This window comes from the organism of the source record quoted next, unplaced genomic scaffold, assembly GCF_019419815.1.
Source record: "Pyrus x bretschneideri cultivar Hongxiangsu unplaced genomic scaffold, Pyrus_bretschneideri_v1 Contig16, whole genome shotgun sequence".
Taxonomy (NCBI): Eukaryota; Viridiplantae; Streptophyta; class Magnoliopsida; order Rosales; family Rosaceae; genus Pyrus; species Pyrus x bretschneideri.
In genome coordinates this window covers 1-21,416 of record NW_025999457.1, presented here as the reverse complement: position 1 = coordinate 21,416, position 21,416 = coordinate 1, and the positions used below count along the sequence as shown (strand labels likewise).

General features: G+C 39.8%; 2 protein-coding genes across 2 annotated transcripts; both read left to right on the top strand.

The window, feature by feature from the left end:
- The first annotated feature begins 752 nt into the window (after nucleotides 1-752).
- Nucleotides 753-2,538, top strand: LOC103942310 (reticuline oxidase-like). Its single transcript, XM_009352499.2, has one exon. The coding sequence runs from the start codon at nucleotides 817-819 to the stop codon at nucleotides 2,536-2,538; it is 1,722 nt and encodes a 573-aa protein (XP_009350774.2). The 5' UTR covers nucleotides 753-816.
- Nucleotides 2,539-16,679: 14,141 nt separating this feature from the next.
- LOC103942309 (reticuline oxidase-like) lies at nucleotides 16,680-19,105 on the top strand. The gene has a single exon (XM_009352498.3). It carries the CDS (start codon nucleotides 17,175-17,177, stop codon nucleotides 18,894-18,896), a length of 1,722 nt encoding a protein of 573 aa, XP_009350773.3. The 5' UTR covers nucleotides 16,680-17,174; the 3' UTR covers nucleotides 18,897-19,105.
- The last annotated feature ends 2,311 nt before the right edge of the window (nucleotides 19,106-21,416 follow it).

The following is a 21,416-nucleotide window of genomic DNA, read 5'->3' as shown; positions in this document are numbered from 1 at the left end:
TGTATGTGCGTTTTAGATGAGATAGGAGCCTAGGACAGAATTACTACAAGAGAACTTCTGTTTTAAAACTGTCCATATGCTTAGAGATGTGTATGTAACCATGTAGGTATGGATACATATATACATGTACATGCATATCTTTCAGATAAAAACACAGGAGGCGACGTAGGAATTAGGCACGCTTCGGACCCTTTGGTTGGCCGGCATGTTGTCGCATGCATATTTTAGGACATTTTCTAACCTTTCATACTTTTGTGCTAAAAATATGTCTCTCTCCCTCTCTCTCTCTCTCTCTCTCTCTCTCTCTCTCTCTCTCTCTCTCTCTCTCTCTCCCTCTCCCCCACCTAACTAGTTTAACCACTATTTAATCATACAAACTAGTTCAGGTTTGTCCCTTTCCAGTATGGCACTGTGAAAAGGCAAATGATAAACACAATTTTTTTTTCTTGTGCACAATTTTGTTTAATTTTGCATGTTGCCGTTTGATTTATTTAATTGGTCAACTCAAGAATACATAGGGATGTGTGTGAGTGGCTAAAAATTGTGTGAAAATCAGTCTCTGAAAAGAATATGGTAATTAAGCAAGTATTTTACTTGGTTCAACTTACAAATTTTTATTCAATTGCCGGCCGCATGCATGTCACCCTTACATTGATCTCTTCGTCTGTTTGTCCTGATTGTATAACGTAATTATTCTCATTTTTTTTTTCTTCTACATTAAAATTTAAAATCCACCTCTTTTGTTTCTTTTGGCACCATATGCATATATACAGCTTCAAAAATTGACTAAGGAACCGATCGAAGTAGCAACTAAACATGGCAGAAAGAAATCGATACACGATTCAATCCCCTCTCTTGTTTATTATGTGCCTTCTCGTTCCTTGTTTAGCTGAATTTCCTGCGGACCAAATCACTTTTTGTTTGACGCTTCATGACATCAACAACTTTACCACATTCCCTAACACGGAAAATGAGTCTGCAGCTTACTACAAGCTGCTCAACTTTTCCATCCAAAATCTTCGTTTCGCTGATCCTGCCCTTCCTAAGCCAGTAGCCATCATACTTCCCGAGAGCGTTGAGCAGCTAATAAACTCTGTGTCATGCTCCAGACAAGGGTTGTTGGAAATCAGAGTAAGGAGCGGCGGACACAGCTACGAAGGGACATCATCCGTTGCTGTAGACGGAGCTCTGTTTGTGATCATCGACATGATGAACTTGAACGGTGTGTCGGTGGATTTGGAAACCGAAACTGCATGGGTGGAAGGAGGTGCAACGCTGGGTGAGACATACCATGCGATTGCCCAAGCAAGCAATCTTCATGGGTTCTCCGCCGGGTCATGCCCAACTGTAGGCGCTGGAGGCCATATTGCTGGCGGTGGATTCGGACTCATGTCGAGGAAATACGGACTTGCAGCCGATAACGTAGTGGATGCACTACTTGTTGATGCAAATGGACAACTGTTAGACCGACAAGGCATGGGAGAGGACGTGTTTTGGGCAATTAGAGGAGGTGGTGGTGGTGTTTTCGGGATTGTCTATGCTTGGAAAATCCAGTTGTTGAATGTGCCACAAGTCGTAACTGCCTTCGTAGTGTCTAGAGCTGCTTCTGCTGCTGCAGGAGGAGGAGGCAACGAAATCTTTAATCATAATGTAGCAAAGCTGGTAGACAAGTGGCAACACATCGCACCTTACTTGGAAGATGATTTCTACATTTCGTGCTTTGTCGGCGCTGGGTTGCCAGAGGTCAAGACTACTACCGTTACTGCTACTAGTAGTACTAATATATCAGCTACGTTCAAAGGGTTTTATCTGGGTCCAAGAAGCAGCGCCGTGTCCATCCTAAACAAAGTTTTTCCTGACTTGGGTGTTGCAGAAGAAGATTGCGCAGAAATGAGTTGGATCGAGTCCATCGTGTTCTTCTCCGGCCTAAGTAAGGGAAGCTCAGTGTCCGACTTGAAAAATCGATATCTGCAAGGCAAGGGATTTTTCAAAGCGAAATCGGATTACGTTAGGACCCCAATTTCTTACAGAGGGATAAGGGCAGCCCTGGAAATACTTGAGGAGGAGCCGAAAGGGTACGTGATTTTAGACCCTTATGGTGGGGTTATGCATGATATAAGCAGCGAAGCCATTGCATTTCCTCACAGAAAAGGTAACCTCTTTACAATTCAGTACCTGGTGGAATGGAAAGAAGAAGATAATCACAAAATAAATGACTACATAGAATGGATAAGAAGATTCCACAATGCAATGACAGAGTATGTTTCATGGGGTCCTAGGGCTGCTTATATCAACTATGTTGACCTCGACCTCGGACTGATGATGCGGCAGCAGTTTCCTTTAAATAATAATTTGGTTAAGGATGATGAATCTGACGCTGTGGAAATTGCCAGGAATTGGGGTGAAAAGTACTTCCTAAATAACTACGACAGATTGGTGAGAGCAAAAACACTTATTGATCCAACCAACGTTTTCAGGAATCAACAAGGGATTCCTCCGATGTCGTCGTCTTCGTCTTTGGTGGTGCTCGATCATTAGGCGCTCGTACGCACGCAACGCAGCTGAGTGGTACGTACGTTGTGCGTGGTGGTACCTATGTGATGTCTGCGTAGTGCAATTTGTATGCATATGCTGATATGCTAATACTACTATATATATATATATATATATATAGCATAGCATATTAGCTAGCATGGCAGCTGCAGTAGATGAATCAATTTACAGTATATATCCATCATTGGTCTATAACAGGCATACTTTTGTGATGGTCTGTTTGTACTAAAATTTGACACAAATTCACTTTTTTGGGTCAAAGTCAAATTTTGGCATTTTGTGGGGGGTTTTTGTGCAATTAGGCTAATGTGCAAGTCCTTTGTTTAATCAAGACAATTGCATGCTTTCTTATTGCAAGTGGATTTGAACGGTGGAATTCGTCTCCATAACGTGAAGTCGGCAACGCAACTACTATCAATTCTCTATATAAAGAAGTAGAGGCAGAAGGATTAAGGAGATTGAACCAATTAATCAAACAATTCAACTCAATTCAATACCCTGCTGTGCTATTTTTCTGAATAGTGTCGATTTCCTTATACTCTCATTTGCATTTCCATTGCCATTGTATTTACTTATTTCACTAACAGTATTTATATTTCCAGTCCAGTCACACTTACTTTCTTTACTTTCCTCTATCATATCCACTTCCAGCAAACTTGACATTACATATTGTTATATTTCTCCACATAAGTAAAGGCCTTATTAAGGAAAAGAACGAACCTTGATTTGAGCCACTCCCACTCACTCAATCTTTCAAATCCCATCTACTAGTGGTAATTAGTAGTGGCACGCTCGTAATCACCAATTTCTTGTACAAGTAAATTCCCTGTCTACCCATGAGGCCCATGACGAATTTAGGGGGTGAACAAATTGGCACGCTAGGTGAAATTTATTATTTTTTATAATAAACACATTCATAGAAACTATGATAGGCTAACAAATGGCTTTGAGTATCAAAGTGTTGCCAATGACTACATAGAGCAAATATATGAGATCCCAACTAATGGTCATCCGGACGAAGAGCTCTACAATGAAGATATGGGCAAGTTAGCGGAGAAGTTGTCCAAGCTCCAAGTGGCAAGCACCAAATACAGCGAAGAGGCGACCAAGTGTTTAGAAAGGATGGAGGAAAGCTACAAAACTTTGGAGAAAACTATGCGAAAGTTAATAAATCAAATGTGTCAAATTCCCTCCATAAAACGAACTCTTTCTCCCACCACCCAAGAAGAACAAATTCTACTTATTGATGAAGGCCACTCAATGAAAAATCCATGAAATGAAAATGGTTGGAATGTAAAAAATGTCAAGTTTGTACCCGATTATGCATTATCGGTTTGTTTCTCATATTTTTCTATATATTTCTATTAGATTATTGTAGTAATTATCTTGTGAAAATATTAAAATGAGCTTCAAGAGTGTAGATTGAAATCATGGACTTTTCTTCCTCGGGTCTGTTCGGGATCCTCGTATTGAAGAGTTTTGAGTGTATTGGGAGAATATCTTCCAGTATTTCGCGCACGTGGAGGATCTTAGAGTCCAGCCTGAAGAAAGCAGGTGATGATGGGTTAAGGGATAGGATCATAGTGCAAAGCGAAGATTGATGTGATAAAGGCCCGTGGAAAGCTTTTGTCCTATTTCAAAGGATTTTTAGCGGATAAAGGATTTGGCATGCAGAGTGATTGGTGATAGAGATATAGTATTAGTGATTGTACACTTTAGATGTTGACACTTGTCTAAATCTTAGATAGGTATTAGGCAGTTAGTTTGTTCGAAGCTAGTGAATTGTATAAGTACTTCATTCATGTAATAACTTCTTCACTAAGGAATCAATACAAAGACATAGCTTAAGCCTTCATCTCTCTCTCTCGGCAACATTGTTCTTACAACTTCTTAGTATATACATTAAAATGGTATCGATCGCCATTGAAGCTCATAGCTAAAGCTTCGATCCAAGCCTTACGAAACTCTGATTTCTGCAATTTTGTCTTCTCTAAATCTTCGACTGCCGTTCATTGTATTTGCTTGACATCTCTTTGTCTTCTTCAATTTCTAGCATATTGCGGTCAAGTTTCTGCTTCTGTTTTCTTCGACTACTTCGATTCTTGCACACAAAGTGTTTGCTGTGAGTCTGTGAGGTAAAATCACAACTACAAAATTGTTGTGTTCTTGATTTTCCAAGGGAAAAATGGTTACCTCTTCTCAATTACAGTTGCAATTCCTATAACTGCACTTGTGTCTTCAATTTCTACATCTGTGAATGTTAAACTTGATGCTACGAATTACCTGAACTGGCATTTCCAAATGCAACTACTGTTGGAAAGTAATGGAATTATGGGATTTATGGATGGTTCTCATCCCTGTCCAACTTGTACTTCATCTTTAACAAAAGAATTTGGTGTAAATTCCTCGAATTCATCTCCTTCCACAAATTGTGACGCATACTTAGTTTGGATGATGCATGATAGGACACATATGCAGCTTATCGCTACTTCATTATCTTCAGTGGCTATGTCCTGTGTGATTGGCAACACTAGTTCTAAGGATTTGTGGACTCGATTGAAGGAGCAATTCTCCACTCTTTCTAAGACTAGCATATTTCAGATGAAGTTTAATCTTCAGAACATTAAAATGGGATCTGATTCCACTGCTCAGTACGTGCAACGGATCAAGGAGGCTAAAGACTACCTCTCTGCTGCTGGGGTGTACTTTGCTGATGAAGATATTGTCATTCTTGCATTGAATGGATTGCCAGCAGAATACAATATTTTTCAAATTGTTATAAGAGGAAAGGGAGAATGTTATTTCATTGAAGGAATTTAGGTCTCATATACCTGTTGAGGAAGTCATCATTTTGTCCAATACAAATGCACCTTTTATAGGTATTGGAGGCGGGCTATGTGTTTTTCAGAGAGAAGGTGCAAGGATTTTGATTATGAAAAACGATAGTTATTTTATAGAACTTGGGGATGGTGATTACATGGATCCTAAGAGTTGGCGGATGTTTGCGGTGTATGCAAGCACGGAAAAGAAGAAGATGAAAGATCAATGGAGAAAGCTCCGGAAAAGAATAAGCTATACGGACGGGAAGTGCCTAGTGATCTGAGATTCTAATGATATAGTTGATGACGAAGAAAAGGAAGGGGGTAACTACCGTTCCATGGCGAGCGCAAGGGACTTAAGGGATTTTTTGGCATCTAACGGACTACTTGATTAGGGTCTTGAAGACCACCCTTTTACCTGGAGGAATAAGATAGATGATGGTCTATAAAAAATGCAAAGAATATTTTGCAGAAGATTAATTTCTTCAATTGATACCAAGAGACTTTATACAAAGAGAGTACTTGCCGAAGAAGTAACCTATCCTACATTCTAGGGTTTACAGATAATCACAAATAAATTACAAACAATTTACAAGATAGTTTCCTAAAACTAAGCCAAGATATCAGGAATAATATCATTGACTTCTCAACATGGTCTGATTCAACAGAGGCTAGATAGAGGGGTGGCCACATCGGGATGGATTGATATGTTTCCAAGAGCTAAAATATCTCATGTGGCACTTGAGGGGTATGATCATTCTATGCTCATTCTGTCATCTGATGGCCCGACGGGTCGATTGCCAAGACTGTTTTTCTATGATTCATGGTGGGGGACAAAATCAGGAGTGCCATACTTTTGTATCGGATTCATGGGAGGAGAAGATTGATGGGTCACTAGCATTTCAAATTTGTGAGAAGTTGAAGGGTACTCGGAGGCGGTTACACGATTGGAAAAAAAATTTAGGAACAAATTCCCAACGGCGCATTACGAAAATCAGGGATGAGATAAGGAGGGGCATTGTAGATGGACTGATGCCGCATGAAAGATTTAGAGCTAAAGAGAAGGAATTGAAGGTTGCATTAAATGAGGAAGAGAAATATTGGAAGGTGAAATCACGGAATACGCAGTCACGGGAGGGTGACAAAAAAAAGGAAAATTTTTCATGCCCAAACGGTACAAAGAACAATGAGTAATAGAATTCATGGGTTGGAAGATAAAAATGGAATTTGGCAGAATGAACCTTGTAATTTACAACATGTGGCTATTTCTTACTTTGAAGAATTATTTACGTTTGATATGGTTAGAAGTGAAGGGGAGGTCATACAAAGTGTTGAACAGAAGGTGGGGGATAATTGGGAGGTTATGGGTGACTAAATCACTTGGTCCTGATGGTTTTACTGCCGGCTTTTTTCAGGACAATTGGGAGGTTATGGGTTCAGATATTATTCGTATGGTCAAAGCGTTTCATCATTCGGGGAAGCTACTAGAGAAATTGAATCATACTAATATTGTGCTTATCCCAAAGGTCCAGAACCCACGATCAATGACCCAACTGAGACCTATTTCGTTGTGCAATGTTCTATATAAAATTATTGCTAAGGTGTTGACTATGAGATTGAAATGAGTGATCGCACAAGTAATTATTCCTAATTAGTCTGCTATTGTTCCGGGGTGACAAATTCATGATAAAATATTGCTGGTGCATGAAATTCTCCATTCACTCAAACAAGGGGTGGATGATGTGGATGGGAGTTTGGTGGTTAAACTTGACATGGCAAAAGCATATGACCAGGTGGAATGGAGCTTTTTGTTGAATGTTAAGGAGAATTTAGGCTTTCACCCTACATTTTGTGGTTGGATTTGGGAATGTATTACAACGGTATCAAACAATGTGTCATTAAATGGTTCCCCGTATGGATATATTAAACCGAAGAGAAGGTTGAGGCAGGGTGATCCGATGTCGCCATTTTTGTTTCTTTGTTTCTTATTTGTGCGGAAGCGCTTTCTTCATATATTAAAAAACAGGAAGTGGATGGTTTGATACATGGTATGCAGGTTTCGGCAGATGTGGAGCCAATTACACATTTATTTTTCGCAGATGATTCGGTAATCTTTTGTTAAGCTAATGAGCAGGAAGCTTGTTGGAAATACAAATTAAAAGTCATGTGATCTGTCCATGTGATGCTAGCCTTTCTTTACAGCTTGTTTCCAGCAAAATATAATCATCATTGCTCCTTCATTATTCAGCCGAATGGTGATGAAAGACAGCAAGTGTGCTGCCATGTGATGTGCTAGCAGGAAGACAGCAGTGTGCTGCCATGTGCTAGTTGAATCTGTGTTATTTGCAGCTGGAAAGACAGCTGCTGTGTGCAAGCCGAAAGGTGGTTATTACAACCTGCCATGATGCAATGCATGTGTATGCCAACTATCAAAGTTGCTGCATGTGTTTGAAAGGGTGTAAAGATGTGGAACACCATCATTCATTATATGTATTGTTGGATTGTTTATTTTTTCAGTTTTGTATAAATAGGCCATCTTGCTAAGCCTTAGAGCATCCCATCCAAATCCCATTTCCCATTCATTTAATTTCAGCTTGTAAGCTTTAAGAGTTGTAAACTCTTCTAATATTTCAAAGTGTTTGTTATCACCAAGCTTGCTACTTCTTTCCTTTCTTTGTCCAATTTTATTGAGAGTGAAAGTGAGAGGTGTGATAGAGTTTGTAAACTTATCACCCACATATTTTGGTATTGAGTTAGCAAACTCTTGTGAATACCAACAATTGGTATCAGAGCCAGAATACCATTCTGGCAAGTGCAGTAGCTATGACGTCCAATTTAGTGCAACTCCAGGTTCCCACATTGAAGAAAGAAAATTATGAAAGATGGTGCATCCAATTCAAAGCATTGTTTGGATCACAGGAGCTATGGGAAGTTGTCAGTAGTGGGTATGTTGTACCCACTGCCGAGCAAGAAGCTGCATATACTGCAGAACAAAGGAACACTCTCAAGGACTTACGAAAGAAGGACCAGAAGGCACTGTATCTTCTATACCAGGGTCTAGAAGATTCAACGTTCGAGAAGGTCGCAGAAGCAACAACGAGCAAGCAAGTATGGGACACACTCAGTACAATCTACAAAGGAGTAGATCGGGTCAAGAAAGTGAGATTACAGTCACTTCGAGCAGATTTTGAAACTGCTCACATGAATGAAGGAAAGAGCATCTCCGACTATCACTCAAGGCTCATTGTGATAGAAAATCAGATGAGGAGAAATGGCGAGAGACTCGATGAAGTACGAGTTGTGGAAAAGATACTCCGGTCACTCACATCTAAGTTTGAGCATGTGGTGACTGCCATTGAGGAATCCAAGGATTTGGAGGTGATGAGCGTAGAGGAGCTACTAGGATCCCTCCTAGTTCACGAGCAACGCATTCAAAAGAATGCAAGCCCCACAACACTAGAGCAAGCTTTGAAGTCAAAGTTGAATATTGACAAACCAAATAAAGGTCATGGGCAGTGGAACTCACGTCATGGGAGTTCATCTAACCGTAGCCGAGGACGAGCTTGAGGAAGAGGTCGAGGCTATGCACAAAAATCGAGGTCAGTCTCAAGAGTGGAGATCTACTCGAGGAAAGGCGCATATCCAATGTCACAATTGCAAGCAATATGGACATTATGCCAATGAATGTTCACATAAAAATGGTGAGCATGTCAACATGGCAGAATCAAGTGGAAATATTGATGAAGAACTTACAGTCTTGCTAGCACACCATGATTCCAGTAGCCAACAAGATGTTTGGTATTTGGACTCTGATGCAAGCAATCATATGTGTGGAAAGAAGGAGTTTTTTGTCGAACTAAAAGATGGGGCCTATGGATTTGTAAGTCTTGGTGACTCCTCAAAGTTTCCAGTTGAAGGCAAAGGGAAGATCAAGATCATCCAGAAGGATGGTAAAAAAGAATACATCTCCGATACCTACTATATACCAGGTATGAAGAGCAACATTCTAAGCATTGGTCAACTGCTCCAGAAAGGGTACATTATACATATGGAGAATATGTTTCTCACTCTCAGGAATGCAAGGAGAAAACTTATTGCACGTGTTCAAATGTCAAAGAACCGAATGTTCCCGTTGAAGTTGAACACAAAGATTGGGAGTTGCAACATCGGTGTGATGGAAGATGAGTCATGGAAATGGCATCTTCGATTTGGCCATCTTCATTTCAATGGCCTAAAGTTGTTGTCAAGTGGAGGAATGGTTCGTGGTTTACCCCAGATTGAAGCCACACGCCAAGTATGTGAAGGTTGTGTGCTTGCCAAGCAAGCACGACTATCGTTCCATGTTGGTGATACATGGAGAGCAAAGGCACCACTGCAGTTGGTGCACACAGATATATGTGGTCCATTAGATCCCATGTCTTATGGAGGTAATAGGTATTTTATTACTTTCATTGATGATTTTAGTAGGAAGACTTGGGTTTACTTTCTCAAGGAGAAGTCGGCTGCCCTAAGAATCTTCAAGGAGTTCAAGGCACTCACAGAGGCTGAAAGCAACCACAAGCTTGTGGCTGTGAGATCAGATAGAGGTGGAGAGTACACCTCCAATGCTTTCCAAGCATACTGCAAGGAGCAAGGAATTAGGCATCAACTTACTGCTGCGTATACCCCACAGCAAAATGGGATAGCCGAAAGAAAGAATCGAACCATCTTTGACATGACAAGGTCCATGCTTAAGGAGAAGAATTTGCCAAAAGAGTTATGGGCAGAAGCTGTAGCTTGTTCGATTTATTTGTTGAATCGATGTCCAACAAAGAGTGTCAAGAGGATGACACCACAAGAGGCTTGAAGTGGATACAAGCCGAATGTTACACACCTAAGAATTTTTGGGTGTGTTGCATATGCTCAAGTTCCAGAAGCCAAGAGGAGGAAACTTGATGATAGAGGTGAGAAGTGTGTGTTTGTGGGCTATAGTGAAGAGTCCAAGGCGTACAAGCTCTACAACCCACTAACTGGCAAACTAGTGGTTAGTAGAGATGTCATCTTCAGTGAGGAAGAGGCATGGATGTGGAACAACAAAGAAGTCAGTAAAGAGAATATCGTCTCCACTGATTTTGAAGAACCAGAAGTTGTACCACCTGTTGAGCAACAACCTGCTCAAACAATCACAACAACTCCAGCGCACAGAATTGCAAGGAGTGGTCCTACATCTAGTGAGGAAAGCAGTTCCTTAACTCCAGTGATGTTAAGGAGTCTCACAGAGATTTATGGACAAGAAGAAGAAGAAACGAATTTTTTCTGCTTCTATGCAGACCATGAGCTTCTCTCATTCAATGAAGCTGTGGAAGAAAATTGTTGGAAAAAAGCCATGGAAGAAGAGATCCATGCCATCGAGAAGAATGACACTTGGGAGTTGACAAAGTTCCCACCAAATCAGAAGGCTATTGGTGTCAAGTGGGTTTACAAGATCAAACGCACTGCAGATGAGAGTGTGGATCGATACAAATCAAGGCTTGTAGCAAAGGGCTACAAACAGAAGTATGGAGTGGACTATGATGAAGTCTATGCTCCAATTGCAAGACTTGACACGGTAAGATTGCTAATCTCTCTTGCCGCTCATCATAAATGGAAAATTTATCAATTAGATGTCAAGTCAGCCTTCCTTAATGGAGTTCTTGAGGAAGAAGTGTACGTGGAACAACCAGAAAGCTTCCAAGTACAGGGAAAAGAAGATAAGGTGTATTGTTTGAAGAAGGCTTTGTATGGCCTCAAGCAAGCACCACGAGCTTGGAACTCAAGGATTGACAACTACCTTCATCAAAATGGATTTCAAAAATGTCCATACGAGCATTCAGTTTACATGAAGAATGGTGCAAAAGGGGAGTTCTTAATTATTTGTCTCTATGTAGATGACTTGTTGTTTACAGGAAACAATGAAGCAAAGTTCTGTGAGTTCAAGCAATCCATGTTCAGTGAATTCGAGATGACTGACAATGGATTAATGTCATACTTTCTTGGCATAGAAGTGAAGCAAGGAAGTGATGGTATCTACATTTCTCAACAAAAGTACATGAGAGATATATTGGAGAAATTCAATATGGACAAGTACAATATTGTCAACACTCCAGTTGCAACTGGATTGAAGCTGTCTAAGGAAGGAGAAGGTGAGTTTGTAAACTCAACCGTGTACAAAAGCTTGGTTGGAAGCCTAAGGTACCTTACAATCACAAGACCTGATATAGTTTATGGTGTTGGACTTGTGAGTCGGTACATGGAAACACCAAGGGAGTCTCATTGGCTGGCCGCCAAGAGAATTTTGAGGTACATAAGAGGTACTCTAAACTATGGTCTGTTTTATAATTTTGGTGAAGATACAAAATTATTTGGTTATTCAGATAGTGATTGGGGAGGTGACCAAGATGAAAGGAAAAGCACAATTGGCTATGTGTTTTTTCTAGGATCAACAGCTTTCTCATGGACTTCAAAGAAGCAATCAATTGTTGCTTTGTCATCGTGTGAAGCTGAGTACGTTGCTGTAGCCTCAACCGTGTGTGAGGCAATTTGGTTAAGAAATCTGTTGAAGTCAGTGTGTTATCTACAAGTGGAATCGACTGTGATTCATGTGGATAACATCTCAGCTATCAAGCTTGCTAGGAATCCAGTCCAACATGGAAGGAGTAAGCACATCGATACCAGGTTCCATTTTTTGAGGGACCATGTGAAGCAAAAGACAATTGAGCTTGTCTATTGTTACACAAAGGAACAAGTGGCAGACATCTTCACTAAGCCATTACCAGTTGAATCATTCCGGCTGTTACGTGAAATGCTAGGCATGAAGGCGTTTTAATTTGAGGGGGCATGTTGGAAATACAAATTAAAAGTCATGTGATCTGTCCATGTGATGCTAGCCTTTATTTACAGCTTGTTTCCAGCAAAATATAATCATCATTGCTCCTTCATTATTCAGCCGAATGGTGATGAAAGACAGCAAGTGTGCTGCCATGTGATGTGCTAGCAGGAAGACAGCAGTGTGCTGCCATGTGCTAGTTGAATATGTGTTATTTGCAACTGGAAAGACAGCTGTTGTGTGCAAGCCGAAAGGTGGTTATTACAACCTGCCATGATGCAATGCATGTGTATGCCAACTATCAAAGTTGTTGCATGTGTTTGAAAGGGTGTAAAGATGTGGAACACCATCATTCATTATATGTATTGTTGGATTGTTTATTTTTTCAGTTTTGTATAAATAGGCCATCTTGCTAAGCCTTAGAGCATCCCATCCAAATCCCATTTCCCATTCATTTAATTTCAGCTTGTAAGCTTTAAGAGTTGTAAACTCTTCTAATATTTCAAAGTGTTTGTTATCACCAAGCTTGCTACTTCTTTCCTTTCTTTGTCCAATTTTATTGAGAGTGAAAGTGAGAGGTGTGATAGAGTTTGTAAACTTATCACCCACATATTTTGGTATTGAGTTAGCAAACTCTTGTGAATACCAACAAAGCTGGCCAGGTGGTTTGGATATTGAAAAACTATGGTGATTCATCAGGCCAGGTTATTAATTTGGAGATAAGCTCAATATTTTTGGGGAAGGGATGTCCTAAAAAAAAAAAAAAAAAAACGAATTGCTACGGTGATGAATATTCAAGCAAAGGATGTATTTCGTAAATATTTGGGGATTCGGGCAGATTTTGGGCATTCTAAGAAGGCGGTTTTCGAGATGGTTAGTTGTGGTAATGAGAGTCGTATTGATGGGTGGGCAGAACAATTATTCACACTTGTAGGAAAGGAAGTGTTAATTAAATCGGTTGCAATGGCTATGCCGAATCATGCTATGGCTTGCTTTAACATCCCGGTTGGTACGTGCAAATAAATGGAAAGGGCTATTTCTCAATTTTGATGGAGAAAGCAGTCGATGAAGAATGGGTGTCACTGAGTGGCGTGGGACAACCTGACGATGAGTAAAGGGAGCGGGGGCTCGGGTTTTAGAGATTTGATTTGCTTTAACTTGGCAATGCTTACAAAGATTAGTTGGAGGGTATTGAATGATCCTAGTTTGGTGCTTGCAAAGATTAGTTGGAGGGTATTGGTGCTTGCGAAGATGCTCAGAGATAAATTTTTCGTACAACCTCATTTTTGCAGGCTAATGGAAAAAACTAATCTTCTTGGGTTTGGAAAGATTTTTACTTGGTGGCTACTCTTGGTGAGAGGCTTTCGGTGGAGAGTTGGGAATGGATCGGTGATTAATGCAGCAAAAGACCCTTGGATCCCAAAACCTCATTCCTTTAAACCTATGATGCTACATAGGGGGATGGCACCGAAGGTGGATATGCTTATTGACCATCTTAGTAAAGAATGGAAGGCACAGCTTGTGTCCGAGTTGTTTGAGGTTGAGTTCGCGAAGCTTATTAAGGCTATCCCCAGTAGTAGAAGTGGGTGTGACAATCACCAAATATGGCACTATACTAATAATGGGGTGTATAAAGTAAGATCAGGATATTTTGGAGCACTGGAGATGTAAGAATGAAGCTGTGTTTAACGATAATCGAATTTTGCCTCACATCACTGTTGATTTATGGCAGCGCCAGGTTACAGATTTTAATGCGGCTACGATTGAAGATGATGGAGCGGGAGATCGAAGGAGAAGGCAGGAGGATGCAAGGAACAAATTTCAGACTGAGGGTGTTGTGAATGGATGGCGAAAATCGGACTTTAGAAGCTTAAAATTGAATTGTGATGCGGCTTGGAGGAAAAAATCAAGGATATGTGGTGTGGGGTGGGTACTACAGGACTTTCCTGGGATTCCAAAGATGGCGGGTGGGAAGGGTGGGGATAGGTATTTATCGCTTATTATGGCTGAGGCGGCGGCAATTCATAAGGGGCTTGAGATGTCCGTTCAAAGTGGTCTTCCGGAGTCATGGGTGGTGCTAGAGGTGGAAACCGATTCGAATGGGCTGATTCAAATGCCCAATAAGGAGATTCAAGTGGCTGTATCAATGGAGGTTTATTTGGTTAATATTTGGTCTATGATGCTTTCTTACCTGTCAATGAATTTTATCATGACTCTTCGTCAATGTAATAATGCAACCCATATGGTGGCGGCGTACGTTCATAAGCATGATGGGCGTTTTGGCTGGGATGAGTTAGGACCAGAATTTCTGTTTAATATCTTAGCAGAAGGTGCAAATGTATATATTCATATTTGATTGATCAATATAATTATATATTTTGACCAAAAAAAAAAAATGCACCTTTTATGACTACTATGGTGGCTAGTCACCCTAATTCTACTTAGAAAAGGCCTAGACAATCTGGTTTTATCTCTGGTGGCTTTAAGCAATTCAATAACAATAAGAATATGGGCAAGGGCAGGTTCAATGAAAATGCTCGAAAGTTTCAACCAAGATCATATTATCCCAATTAGACACATGTTTTGCAAACACCATCTCCTGGTGTACTTGGTCATTTTCCAAATCAATATTCCTTCAACCTTTCTGCTTCACCAATGATCACTTGTCAACTGTGCAATGTTGATGGTCACTCTGTAGTTTTCTGTGGATCTAAACCACCACACAAACCCAAGTGTCAAATCTATGGCAAATTTAATCACAACACTTGGTTTTGTTTCTACAATGAGAAAGGTCCCGACTTCATTGGTTCTGGTTCTAATTCCCAGTACTCTTAGATGCATTCTTACTCATCACAAAGATTCTCTCCTTAGTCTTAGTTCTTAGGCAATCAATTTCAAGCTTCACCTCACCCTATGCAAGCTATGCATACAATGGTCTTTCAGCCTTTATCACAGACATTATCTTAGTTCACTCCACATATTTGGTTGACTAACTCAGGTGCAACCAATCATATGATTGCAGATCTTAACAATCTCTCTTTGGCATCACCATATCCTTTTAATGAAACAATTCATACTGCAAATGGTGAAGGTTTGCCTGTTTCTCATATTGGTAGGACTATTCTAAAACCTTATGTGCATCCAATTAAATTGAATTATGTGTTGTATGTTCCAAAACTTACACAGAATCTTCTCTTTGTACATAGAATCTGCTTGGATAATAATTGTTGACTCATTTTTTATGCCTTATGTTTTTAGATTTAAGACAATACCACAGGGATGATACCATACAAAGGTTTGTGTAGTAATGGACTCTACCCAATTCACTCCCTAACTCTTCCTTGTTGTGCAACACAAAGCTTTTGGCCAGCTTGTCAACTCAAACCACATAGCACAATAGGTTAGGGCATCCATCCAATTCAATTGTATCCCTTGTGTTACTAAAATTACACCTAGCATGTACTAAGGAGTTTAATCCTAGTATGTATCAAAGTTGCTTAGAAGGGAAATTCTGTAATTTACCTTTCCATCCTACTGTCAATAAATCTATAGTACCATTTGAAATAGTACATAGTGACCTTTGGGGTCTTGCACCATGCATTTCAGTAGATGAGTTTAGATACTATGCCACTTTCATTAATAAATGTACCAGATAGTGCTGGATACTATGCCACTTTCATTAATAAATCAGACCTTTCTGCCACATTCATTTCCTTTGATTCATATGTACTCACTTAGTTTAATGCAAAAGTTAAAATCTTCAAGTGATGGAGGGGGTGAGTACATTTCCACTAAACTTGAGTCTTTTCTGTTAGATAAAGGTATTTCCCATAAAAAATCATGTCCCTATACACTTGAACAAAATCGGTTGGCTGAGAGAAAATATAGGCATGTGATTGAAACTACAATCACTTTGTTACAAACGGCAAAATTACCTTCCCAATTATGGTCATTTGCTTGTCAAACTGCCATAGACCTTATCAACAGAATGCCTAATCCCGATTATCAAACAAATTTCTATTTGAATTATTATTTGATTGTGTTCTAGTTATATCTCATCTGAGAACATTTCGGTGTGCATGTTATCCACTTCTAAAAACCTACAATACCTCCAAGTTTCAAACCAAAACCACAAAATGTGCTTTTCTAGGGTGTGCATCCAACTATAAAGGGTTTATGTGTTTTAAAGTATCTAGGCAAATAATATATGTGTCTAGACATGTGGTATTTTCTAAGAGGGAATTTCCTTACACAGACTTATTGGCAACAAGCAACTAAGTCACAGGTCATCCGTGTTCCAAATATTACACAACATGTGAGTCATATTCCAATTGTTACTCATGATAATGTGATAGTGTCACCTGCTTCATCAACATGTTAAATTTGGATATTAGGCATCAAAATTTGGATATTTGTAGACTAGGAATAATAAGAACTTACTTGACTTGTATTTCGCTATATTTGGTTATGGGTTGTAAAGCAATATCAAGTATACAGATAAATGGAAGGGTGAGAGAAAGATAGAAAAAGAATATTAATGATATATAATTCCAATATGTAAGGTCTATGAGTCATCTCATATAAAGGGAATGTAATAAAGCATCAATACTGATTGATCCATAATTAGACAAATCCGTGCATAGAACAAAAAATCAAGAGCCCCGAGCCAATAAAGACTGAGAAGGTTGACTCAAGAATCAATTTAATTGGAGGCTCCGTTGTAAAATTCAGACCTAATCATTAATCGAGAAGTGGTGGGAACGACAGAACCTGTGAATGCATAAGATTCTATTGAAAACGAATCCTAATGATTCATTGAGTAGGATGGCGGAACGAACCGGAAACCTATTCATTTATTCTGAGAGGTCATGTCATAGACTATGCATTTATTCATTTATATCATGATAATGTGATAGTGTCACCTGCTTCATCTACCCGAATCGAGGTAGCAACTAAACATGGCAGAAAGAAACCGATACACGATTCAATCCCCTCTCTTGTTTATTATGTGCCTTCTCGTTCCTTGTTTAGCTGAATTTCCTGAGGATCAAATCACTTTTTGTTTGACGCTTCATGACATCAACAACTTTACCACATTCCCTAACACGGAAAATGAGTCTGCAGCTTACTACAAGCTGCTCAACTTTTCCATCCAAAATCTTCGTTTCGCTGATCCTGCCCTTCCTAAGCCAGTAGCCATCATACTTCCCGAGAGCGTTGAGCAGCTAATAAACTCTGTGTCATGCTCCAGACAAGGGTTGTTGGAAATCAGAGTAAGGAGCGGCGGACACAGCTACGAAGGGACATCATCCGTTGCTGTAGACGGAGCTCTGTTTGTGATCATCGACATGATGAACTTGAACGGTGTGTCGGTGGATTTGGAAACCGAAACTGCATGGGTGGAAGGAGGTGCAACGCTGGGTGAGACATACCATGCGATTGCCCAAGCAAGCAATCTTCATGGGTTCTCCGCCGGGTCATGCCCAACTGTAGGCGCTGGAGGCCATATTGCTGGCGGTGGATTCGGACTCATGTCGAGGAAATACGGACTTGCAGCCGATAACGTGGTGGATGCACTACTTGTTGATGCAAATGGACAACTGTTAGACCGACAAGGCATGGGAGAGGACGTGTTTTGGGCAATTAGAGGAGGTGGTGGGGGTGTTTTCGGGATTGTCTATGCTTGGAAAATCCAGTTGTTGAATGTGCCACAAGTTGTAACTGCTTTCGTAGTGTCTAGAGCTGCTTCTGCTGCTGCAGGAGGAGGAGGCAACGAAATCTTTAATCATAATGTAGCAAAGCTGGTAGACAAGTGGCAACACATCGCACCTTACTTGGAAGATGATTTCTACATTTCGTGCTTTGTCGGCGCTGGGTTGCCAGAGGTCAAGACTACTACCGTTACTGCTACTAGTAGTACTAATATATCAGCTACGTTCAAAGGGTTTTATCTGGGTCCAAGAAGCAGCGCCGTGTCCATCCTAAACAAAGTTTTTCCTGACTTGGGTGTTGCAGAAGAAGATTGCGCAGAAATGAGTTGGATCGAGTCCATCGTGTTCTTCTCCGGCCTAAGTAAGGGAAGCTCAGTGTCCGACTTGAGAAATCGATATCTGCAAGGCAAGGGATTTTTCAAAGCGAAATCGGATTACGTTAGGACCCCAATTTCTTACAGAGGGATAAGGGCAGCCCTGGAAATACTTGAGGAGGAGCCGAAAGGGTACGTGATTTTAGACCCTTATGGTGGGGTTATGCATGATATAAGCAGCGAAGCCATTGCCTTTCCTCACAGAAAAGGTAACCTCTTTACAATTCAGTACCTGGTGGAATGGAAAGAAGAAGATAATCACAAAATAAATGACTACATAGAATGGATAAGAAGATTCCACAATGCAATGACGGAGTATGTTTCATGGGGTCCTAGGGCTGCTTATATCAACTATGTTGACCTCGACCTCGGACTGATGATGCGGCAGCAGTTTCCTTTAAATAATAATTTGGTTAAGGATGATGAATCTGACGCTGTGGAAATTGCCAGGAATTGGGGTGAAAAGTACTTCCTAAATAACTACGACAGATTGGTGAGAGCAAAAACACTTATTGATCCAACCAACGTTTTCAGGAATCAACAAGGGATTCCTCCGATGTCGTCGTCTTTGTCTTTGGTGGTGCTCGATCATTAGGCGCACGTACGCACGCAACGCAGCTGAGTGGTACGTACGTTGTGCGTGGTATATACGTGATGTCTGCGTAGTGCAATTTGTATGCATATGCTGATATGCTAATACTACTATATATATAGCGTATTAGCTAGCATGGCAGCTGCAGTAGATGAATCAATATACAGTATATATCCATCATTCAATAACAAGCAAACTCTTTTTTTTTTTATTGGGAAACTATAACAGGCATGCTTTTGTGATTGTTTGTACTAAAATTTGAGACAGGATACTCGTAGGATCCTCTTTTTGAGGATTCTGGGGATCCTTCAATCATATCCGTTTATCATATGTCGTGCTGCCAATTTTTGTTAAGTACTATTTATATTGAATTTTAAATAAAAAAAATTTACAATGATTTCTGACTATACGAAATACGATAAAATGATGCAATTGGAGGATTCTCACGGCTAAAATTTGACACAAATTCACTTATTTGGGTCAAAGTTAAATTTTGGCATTTTGTTGTTGGGGGGGGGGTGTTTGTGCAATTAGGCTAACTTGCAAGATATTTAGCTACATCAATTAGAAGGTTTGGGTTCACAAAAAAAAAAAAAAAATTAAAAGTTGGAAGGTTTGGCATCAAAATAATTTGTTTCCTTTTTGTTTCGGTAGTGGAGTTGTGCCAAGTCCTTTGTTTAATCAAGACAATTGCATGCTTTCTCATTGCAAGTGGATTTGGGCGGTGGAATTCGTGTCCATAATGTGAAGTCAGCAAAGCAACTACTCTCAATTCTCTATATAAAGAAGCAGAGGCAGAAGGATTAAGGAGACTCAATCAATCACTCAAACAATTCAACTTAATTCAATACCTTGTTGTGCTATTTTTCCGAGTAGTGTGTCAATTTCCTTGTACTCTCATTTACATTTCTGTTGCCATTATAATTACTTATTTCACTTACAGTATTTATATTTCCAGTCTAGTCGCACTTACTTTCTTTACTTTCCTCTATCATATACACTTCTAGCAAACTTGCCATTACATATTGTTATATTTCTCCACATAAGTAAAGTCCTTATCATTAAGGAAAAGAAAGAACCTTAATTTGAGCCACTCCCATTCAATCGATCTTTCAAATCCCATGTACTAGTGGTAATTAGTAGTGGCACGCTTGTAATCACCAATTTCTTGTACAAGTAAATTCCTTGTCCACCCTCGAGGCCCATGATGAATTTAAGGGGTGAACAAATTGGCACGCTCGGTGGGACATTTATGTGGAGTTAGATCATTAATAATTCCTATTTTCATGGCTTCCCTCAACATGCTTTTGACAACTACGTTCTGGAGTATGAAGAGGATGATGATGGTGAAGATATGGCCACTGGCGAAGCTACAGAGGAGCAAGGAGGTGCGGGCACCCCTCTGGTAATCGGAAATTGCCACTAAGAGTGAGAATTTCGCCCCTCCGATCTTCTAAACATGTTGATCTGGGTGCGTTTCGTTGCTGGGTTTTGGTTTCAAGGAGAAATTTTTAATTGTGACGGGAACATAAGTGGTACACCACATGTTTTAATAGGAGTGTTGGGAAATTTTATTTTTAAAGTTATCAACTTTTTAGCATACATATCCTACCATTTGTATAAGGACACGGAGTGTACCACCCCGTGTACCGGTCACACTAAAAAATCTCTCGGTTTCAAGGGAAGACAACGACCTGGTTTTTTTTTAGACGTCGTTGTTTACCTTTTATAAAACTTAGTGTTCCTTTTAATGAAGCGGTGCAGTTCAGTGGGCTCTTTTAGTTTCTTTTTAATTTTTAATTTCATTGATGTGATTTTCTTTCACAACTGCACTACCAGCTCACCATTTTAATTCTCTTCCCTCTTTCTCATTTGTTTAGACTATTCAAAAACAAAGGTTGGCGTTTGTAATTGTTCTTTTTTAATTCTTGTTATTATTTCTGGTATTTAAAATTAGTTCATCTTATTTTCTTTTAATTCTTGAGAAATGATGACTTTGAGGGTTTGTTTCAAATATAAAAAAGTTTTGTGAGGAAAATGTCATTAGTGTTCTTATTATGTGAGAGTGTTTTTGATATTACTGAGATAGATGTTTACATTGCGAGAGATGTACAACAGTTGTGTTGTGTGATAACTTGATTGTTTATATTGAGATGGATGTTTTTGTTTTTATTGACAATGAGTCTGTTATGCGACGTTTCATGACATGAAATCTTGCCGACAATAATTACAATTTATTTGTATTGACAAACTGTGAACGACATTAAATATTGTGCACTATCTAAAATGATTTGATTATCTACATTTTTGTGGAACCTATTACACTTTTAAATTTCGCCCCTCCTCTCGAAAATTCCAATATGGCTATAACGAAAATCACATGGAGCCATCCTATGAAATGCCAACTTATGGTACACGGATGGAGGGCTTCCAGGTCACCTAGAAAATGATGGTTGGCCAACTTATGGCTAGATAATAATAATCTTGGGGATTGGCCTACTTATGGCTACGGTGAAAGTTATT

Coding starts and splice junctions, on each gene's coding strand:
- LOC103942310 (XM_009352499.2), top strand. CDS start 817: ATGGCAGAAAGAAATCGATACACGATTCAATCCCCTCTCTTGTTTATT.
- LOC103942309 (XM_009352498.3), top strand. CDS start 17,175: ATGGCAGAAAGAAACCGATACACGATTCAATCCCCTCTCTTGTTTATT.